Source organism: Camelus dromedarius, chromosome 12 (genome assembly GCF_036321535.1).
Source record: "Camelus dromedarius isolate mCamDro1 chromosome 12, mCamDro1.pat, whole genome shotgun sequence".
Classification (NCBI taxonomy): domain Eukaryota; kingdom Metazoa; phylum Chordata; class Mammalia; order Artiodactyla; family Camelidae; genus Camelus; species Camelus dromedarius.
The window spans coordinates 35,872,281-35,880,714 of NC_087447.1; the positions used below are offsets into that span (position 1 = coordinate 35,872,281).

Below are 8,434 nucleotides of genomic sequence, written 5' to 3' on the forward strand. Positions count from 1 at the left end.
CAGGTGGCGTTGTGAAAGGGGATGAGGTCATGGCCATCAATGGCAAGATTGTGACGGACTACACGTTGGCTGAGGCTGAGGCCACCCTGCAGAAGGCCTGGAATCAGGGGGTAAGGACAAACCCCCTACCTTCCTCCCTCCCTTGCCTGCCTGCCTCAAACCCTGGCCTTTGCAGCCAGGCCTTACAGTCAGGGTGCCCCATCCCAGAGCAGGTATCCAAGGTCCAGGCAACCCTTGGATGATATTTACGTAGCTCATCCAGCCAGTGGTCTTAATCTGACAAGATAGGATTCAGAAAAATAAAAGTCAGTTTCTGACCTCGAGTTCAAAAAATAAGTGGCACAAATAGACTCCAGAAGACCAGATGTGGCAACCCACCTGAGAAAAAGACTTAATGTCTTCTCTGTGTACACACCAAACAGGAATCAAGAGAGTGCTTGGGGCTACTAGAAAGCCCCAATTTCCATTAACAAAAGGAGGAGGGGCTGGTGGTAGTCTACTCTGTGCTCATTAGACACCCACCTGGGTCAGAGCCACCACGTAAGATCTCCCAGGCTGTGCACTGCACAATCCAAGGGGGTGCTGTCCTACAGACTACAGTGTGAATGGTGCCCGCTCATGTTGTGCAATGCACAACCTGTGCAACTGTATGCAGGCAGCCGAGCCTGAGGTATTAAGTTCAGTGCCGAGGATGCTGACCAGATGGGCCTGGGACCCACATGAAGGGATATGGAGACGAGAAGACTCACGGGTAACATGATGACTGACTTTGATGATCTGGAGTGCTGTATTAGGGTTGAGGGAGCAGAAGTGTTTTCTGTGATTTTGAGGGCAGAACTGAATCAGAGGGAGGTCCTGGGGAGAGACTTCAGTTCATATTAGGAGCTATTGCATAGTAGAGGGCCTAGTGATATTTCACAAAATTTTTATTGGATACAGCCAAGCCAAGGGTATAGACAATCATGGACAAGCTAAGGATGGCAGTGGTGCCAATGAGGAGATTCAAATGTTAGGATCAGAAAGCTAGGCCTGAAGTTCCCCAATTGGCTGTGCATCAGAATGAGATTTGTTAAAAATACTATTTCCCAGGACCTACCCTAGATTTCCAGGGACCAAGTCCATGAATCCAGTGTTTTAAGAAATCTCTCCCAAGTGATTTTGAGGTTGATACCTGGCCTTGGTCCACAGATCAGCATTTGGGAACCTGGTATCATTCAAAGGCCTGGTAACCCTGGCCTCTAAGGTGAAGCCTCAGAGACTGGAAGCTTCCCCAGTGAGACCCATCCCTACCAGGAGGACCTCCAGCCCTACCTGGGTCCACCTCCCCCTGGGAAGAAGGCCCAGATGACTGATCCTGGGCCATGGTGTCCAGGCATGGGAATGGAGTGTCAGGGGTGGACACACCATTGACTGCTGAGCATGCCCCAGAGTCACATGGCTTCTCCCCACAGGACTGGATTGACCTTGTTGTTGCCGTCTGTCCCCCCAAGGAGTACGATGATGAGCTGTAAGTGTGTGCGGTCGCCTAGCCCACTACTTCCTCTTCCTCCTCCTGAATCTTGGCCACCTTCTCCCAGCCTGGCCCCAGCCCTCATCCAGCCTGAAGGAACAGTCCAAGCACACAGCTTCTGATAGCAATCGATCCTCAAAAGCTCCCAGGGTAGAGCAAACCTAGAGCTAAGTCACTGTCCTCAAGCATTGCCAGAGCTGCCTCCACATCGTCTTGTCCAGATTCTTCTTCACGTGTGGAAACCTGAAGCCCAGAGTGGTTCAAGGTCTCAGGCCAAGTAAACAATGAAGTTGGGACAAAGCCTGAGATTTTTGGTACCCCACTGAGAACTTCATCTCCTGCCCCGTCACCAGCTAGTTTAAAGACTTCTGTGTCTTTTGCTCTCTGGACGGTCTTCCGTCATGCAGCCAGGACTGTAGGCTTTGGCCCCACCCTGCAGGCTCTCCTTGGCCCAGTCCCTGTCTCTCTCTGCAATTCCCTGTATGTCTGTCTGCTCTATAGCTGTTTCATTCCTGTCTCTGTAACTATGTGGGTCGATCTCATTCTCTCTCTGGTTCTCCTTCGCCACCCTGCCCTCTCCCCTTTCCTTCCTGTCAATCTCTCTTTTCCATTCTTTCCTCTCCCCTGCATCCAAGACTTCATCTCACTCCCCCTCCTCTCTAACCTCTCCTTTTCTTGCTTCTTTCCACTCCTGGCTCTAAGTCCCTGCTTCTCCATGTTTGCCACGTTGCATCCATTTTTCTCTGTGTGTCTGTCTTTCTCTGTCTCTGCCTCTGTCTTTCTCTCTGGCCTCAGTCCTCGCCTCATCACATCGCCTCCCTATCCCTGTGCTGCCTGTGATGGCTGCACCTGCTCATTCCCCCTCCCACCAGAGGCTGAGTTCTGTGCACATCTTAGAGAAATCAAGGTCTTATGGCAACTAATTCTGGAACCCAGGGCCTAAGCAGGACCCGAGGCAGGAGCCAAGTGAAGGGAGAGGTCGGGCAGAGCTCTGCCTGGAATAACCGAGCCCTGTTTTGTGTTTCCTGCTCCACTCTGCGTATGTAGCTCTTCTGTTCCCTCCTCTGCAGCCGAAAGCCCCCAGCCGGTCCGAAAGCTCCTTGAAGACCGTACTCCCATGCTTAGGCATGGGTTCCTCCTACAGCTGGAGCCCGGCAGCCCCCACGGTGAATAGGCAGGCAGACTGCAGGACCCCATTGGTCTATGCTGCATGTTGTGGCCGTCTGCTGCCCACACCCTCAGCAGGTTCTTTGGACTGACGTCCCGCTCAGGGATGCCGAGCACAGCCCACTATGTAGCATGTTTGGGACCTGGGTGTCCTGACTCACCACAGCCCTTGGGACCTGCCATGGGTCCCACACAGCACTCCAGTGAGCGGGGTGAAACAGTGAGTGCCATTCTCTGCTGAGCGCAGGCAGTGCCTCAAACCGGGCACGACAAGCTGGGAGAGCCCAAAGGAAGCAGAGCCTGGATTTCCGCTTCCCTGCAAGCACCACCCTGTGGGCCCTCCACCGGGCCCCCAAGCTTGGGCAGAGCCAGGGCAATTAAGAGGCCATTAAAGCTGGTCCAAAGAACAAGGGTTGGCCTGTCAGAGTTGTCCATGTCCTGCTGTGACCTATCGTGGCCTGAGCCCTGCTCAGACCAAACTGTCCTCTGTGCCTTCTCTCTCCTTTGACTCTGGATTCTAACTGGGACACTGTGGAGCTGAGCTTTGGGATGTGTTTCCCAGCCTGTGACTGGCCTGTGCCCATGGACAAAGCTGGCAGGAGGCTGTGAAGCTGGTGTTTGGTGTGACCTAAAGCCCTTAGCTGATAGCATCTGGGGCAGACCAAAGCCTGGTCTTGTTGACTTTTCTGTTACAAGTTTCTCAGAACATGAGGGCCTTGTGCTCCCAGGACTGTTGGCCTGCTATGCCGCGGCTCCTGGGATGGCCTCAGTGGCCCTGTGTTTTCTATCACTTGTTGTCTGCTCTTTGGGAGGGACCTCAATCTCTCAACTTTTGGTCCCCTCCTACCTCATCCCAGATGTCCCTTTTGCTCCCTCCCTGGCCTCCTGTGTGCCGTGGCTATGGCTGGGGTGTGGCTGCTTGGGGTCTGCGCCAAGAGATGTGTCCAGGGGTCGGCAGGGCCTAGAGCTGCTGGGGTGGAGGCTGCTCTCTGTTGTCGGCCTTGCCCTGGGCTGAGTGCGCACCTGCAAGGCCTGCACCTGCCTGGCTTGTTCCTCTTCCCCACAGGACCTTCTTCTGAAGTCCAGAGGAGGAACCAAATTCACCCCTAGAAGTCAGCTCTGGACCCACCCTCCTGAACACCATGCCTCGAACCAGCCTGAGACACACCACCTGCAGGCTCCCAGGAAACCCACAGCCAGCACCCAGGGGTTTCAAACTACCTTGGGCCCTGAAGTAGGGTTGCATAAGGAACATCTCAGGCCACCCCTCTGAAGGCCACCTTGGAGGGAGGGAGCAGCCAGCCGTTCTGAAGAGTACCCTGCGTTCCAGGCTCTCCTGTCCTTCCTCTGGCCCCGTGAATTTGGGAGACTCCTCCCTTGAACTGACTCTTGGGTCTCTCTCTCCATCCCTCTCCTCTCACTCCTGCTGTCATTGCTGCTAAGATTGACACCACAAACCTTACTCTGAACTCATAAATAAAATAAACAGACCTCTTTTCCAGCTTATGGGAATGAGTGTGGATTTGGGCCGCATATTTAAGGCTGTCAAGTGAAAAATCATAAGGCTTTGGCCCCCATTCAAGAGTGAGAAACAGATCCCAGTGCTGGGATCAAATGACCATGGGCTGGCTTAGAGTCGGGGGCTGGGGCAGCAGCAGACAGGCTGGCCTGGGCTTCGGTGTCTTCTCAGAAGGATGGCAGAAAATGAAGCCTATGTGGCAGGGACTTTGCTGAATTCCAGAAAGTGCAGCTGAAGGCCGGGGCCCCAGAGGGTCAGCTCAAGGTATAAAGCCCCCGGTTTCTCTCACCGACAGGACAGTCACAGCTCCCCTCAACAACTCTACAAAGTAGGTACTACTATCATCACCAAGCCCATAGTATTAAGAGAAAATTGAGATACGAAGAAGTTAAATGGCTTTCGTTAGGTCGCACAGTAAGGAACCAGTGGAGCTGGGACTCAGAACCCAGGACTCTGGCTCGGGACACTGGATCCTCCCCAACACTGAGCTGTTCGGGGCGGGGCCACCCTCACTGGGATGTCTCAGTTTCCAGACTGTTGGCAAGACAGTTCTCTCCACAACTGAAGAACAAGTAATGTTCTGCTGTCCAGGGGAGGTTACCTCCTCCTCATGTGACCTACAGATGCTGCTGAGGCCTTCTGCTTCCTGATGCCTGGAATCTCACCATGTGAAATCCATCTCCAGCTATTCTTAGTTATTGGCACCTCAGAGTGAACGAGCATATCAGTCCTTATCGAGACTCAGTGAGTGAGACAATAAAGAGGGCTTTGAGCCCCCGGTTAGAGGAGAAGAGCTGGGAAAGTGTGCCACTGGGCAGGACGGGAAGAGGATATGAATGAAGGGAGGCTGGGGACATGGGTGACAAAAGCCTTGAGCCATTAGGTCACCCAGAACTGGCAGGGGGGAAGGACTAGAATGGGCTTCAGCTTCCTTTTTTATGAAGTCTGACTCCCTCTTGCTATCAATTCTCATGTATTGGAAACTTGTTCCCTGTTGAACCCAAAGTTAATGCAGATATTGGCATTAACCACTTAAGCAAAAAGATCCAGAGAATGTCTATAGAGATGGGGGCCTAAAGCAGTAGCTGGCCTTCTGTGGGGGCCATGAGGGGCACTGCTGAGGCCAGAGTCCACCTGGGAAACTGGATCAGACATGAGAATCCACTTCAGTACCAAGACTGAGTGCTCCATCCAGGCCAAGGACTGCCCACACACCATCCATCGCCTCCCACACGCACAGCAGACACCACTCCTTCAATCCCAGTGCGCTGTCTAACCAGCCAACCAGGCAGCCTTTAAAACTCAGCAAGTCTGGCCCAGAAGAAGAACTCCACTTGCCACATTTGGATCTAACTCCTGTTTTCGGGTATTCAGGAAAACTGAGACCAAAAAGAGGGTGACTTGTCCATGGTCCCCCTAAGTTGGTGGCACTGTTGCCATTTCTACTGCACTACACAGTGGGGGAAAAAAGAAAAAGAAAAAGGCTGGGAATTCAAGGATGCCCTTTGACCCTGAACTTTTAGCATTTTATCCATCTCACTGAAGTTGTTTCCCACATCTACTCCCTGGGGTTGAGCCGGCTTTGAGCCTCTCACCTCTGCATCTGGAAGTCAGAGTGAAAAGGCTGAGTTTACGGCCCCTGTGCTTCCAGGACACCTCCTCTGGGCTGGTGCAGGGCTGGGAAGCTAGTTTTTAACCCGACTCCAACCTAATTCCCAAGACTAAGATTTGGAGAAGAATCTGTTTCCAGGGCTGAAAGCCTTTTTCTCCTCCTGTCCCTGCAGTGACCCTTCCCAGTTCCCTGGAGCCTGGGCTGGCCATGCCTCTGTGAGAACTGGAGGGGGCAGGAGCAGCCCCCTGGGAAAGGCAGGTGGGGCTGGTGCAGGGAGAGGGCAGAGGGCCAGAGGGCCTCGAGTTTGCCACCCACTGGCCTTAATAAAAGTAAGATTGCTACTGACTACTAGGTATTTAATATGTGTCAAACACTATGCTAAGCCCTAAACCTGTAGTGACATTTAATCACTGCAAGACACCAGTAAGAGGTGGACAGTGATCTTATTTTCACTAAGGAAACTGAGGCACTAAGACTTAAGTGACACTCCTGAGGTTAATTAGCACACTTCACACTGCAGAGTGAACCAACCAAAGCCCAAGTCAGATCATATAACTGCTCTATTTAACACTCTTCAGTGGCTCCCTTGCTGTCCTCAGGACAAACTCCAAACTCCTCAGCCTGGCATTCAAATCCTCCATCACCTGGCCTCTGACAACCTCTCCAGCCCAGTCTCTTGTCCACCACTTCTTTCACTTTCGCCTCACTGAACTCGTTGGTTTCATGGGCTTGCTGGGCGCCACCACTTCCCTGTGTCTTTGCACGTGCTCACCCTACCCATGCCCCCTCATGCCCACATGAACCTCTATGCATCCTTTAAGGCCCAGGTCAGCTGTGAAAGAGGAACACGGGGCTTGGCATAGAACCTGAGCTCAGTCAGTGTGAGCTCCTGTTCCCTCCTGAGGTGGACCCTTTGGGGTGGAAGTGACAGAAACTCAACTCAAGGCGACCACTTAAGTGAAAAATCCTGGAATATTTGACGTCAGGTCTGGCTGGATCTGAATGTTAAAACAATGGCATCAGGAATCTGTTATGGCTATCTGTAATTGTCAGGGGTCAAGAGAGAAAGAGATTTTAAGGAACTGGCTCACATGATTATGGTGCTTGGTAGGTCCAAAATCTGCAAGGCAGGGCAGCAGGCTGGAGACCCAGAGAAGAGCTGACATTGCAGCTAAAGCCCCAACAGGGTCCCAACAGGCCACCAGCTCACACACACACACACACACACACACACACACACACACACACGCACACATACACACGCAGGCTGGGTTTTTAATATTCACTTTCATTAATTTAAACCTGAATATTTGCAGGAGGTATTTGAGGTCAGAGACAGATTTCTTACAGGAAATGATTATGAAGTCAGCTCCTCCTTCCCCCTTCCCTTCATTGTCCCACATCTTACCCCTGAGGTGATGAGATGGAAACCAGGTGGAAAAATCTCCTACATGAGTGATGGTGCACTCCATAGGCAAGGGGTGGAAAACAATGGGTTTTCTCCACTTATAATTAGGAGAGAGATAGCCATTCCCCACCCCTGGTAGAAAGGGGAGTTTAAAAAACAAAAACAAAAACAAAAACTTTGCTTCTTTGAGAAGGGAGGGATTCTCACTCTAAACTTTGGGAATGGACACACCTAGGGAGACAGTGCTCTAGTCTTCCTGGCACCTTAACCTGGGACCTGGTCCTGCCTATAACCTTCCGGCCTCTTGGGGAGATAAGAGAAGTTTTATTTTCCTTTCTTAAAATTGTGGTAAAATACACATAAAATTTACTGTCTTAATCATTTTAAGTGCACAGTTCAGTGATATTTAGTACATTCATATTATTGTGCAACCATCACCACCATCCATCTCCAAAACTGTTCTTTTATCTTGCAGAACTGAAACCCTGTACCCATTAAATTTAAGATAACTCCCCAGCCCTGGCAACCACCATTCTACTTTCTGTCTCTATGAATTTGACTACTCTAAGTACCTCATATAACTAGAATCATACACTATTCGTCTTTTTGTGACTGGCTTACTTCACTTAGCATAATTTCTTCAAGGTTCATCCATGTTGTAGCATGTGACTTTAAGGCTGAATAATGTTCCACTGTGTGGCTATACTACATTTTGCTTATCCATTCACTTCTGAACACTTGGGTTGCTTCTACCTTTGGCTATTGTGAATAACACTCCTATGAACATGGGTGTACAAATATCTCTTTGAGACTCTGCTTTTAATGATTTTAGACACGTACCTCAAGTGGAATTGCTAGATATGCTTTGTTATCCTGTTGGGTCAGAGCAATTACCTAGACAAATGGCTGCAGATCTAATTCTCATGGTACATGAAGGGCAAAACGTTTCTAGGGAAAGTGAAAGCAAAAATCCCCTCTTTATATCTTGGACATTTTCAAGTCTCAGGAGGCTGGGAAGACTAACCAGCGAGCTCCCTCGGTGTATTACCACTGTATCTCCGGCATTTCGTAAGGTGCCTAGCACATAGTGTGTGCTCAATAGAGATATGTCAACAAGTGAATGAGAAAGAATCTGTCAAAAACAAAGAAAGTGCACCTACCTGATAGGATGTAAATCAATGAGAAAGTGGAATCCAATTTATAGACATCAAATTTTCA

The 8,434-nt window shown here is 50.6% G+C and overlaps 1 protein-coding gene across 2 annotated transcripts in view; it reads left to right on the forward strand.

Annotated features, from left to right (window-relative positions):
- Positions 1–4,178, forward strand: part of USH1C (USH1 protein network component harmonin) — a 44,933-nt gene extending 40,755 nt beyond the window's left edge. Inside the window, exons 24-27 of one of the 2 annotated variants that reach the window (XM_031459935.2) lie at positions 4–110; positions 577–579; positions 1,452–1,507; positions 2,558–3,725. In XM_031459935.2, coding sequence (XP_031315795.2) covers positions 4–110; positions 577–579; positions 1,452–1,507; positions 2,558–2,684 — 293 coding nt within the window. In that variant the 3' untranslated portion in view covers positions 2,685–3,725. The other variant, XM_064492536.1, reaches the window with a different exon arrangement.
- The last annotated feature ends 4,256 nt before the right edge of the window (positions 4,179–8,434 follow it).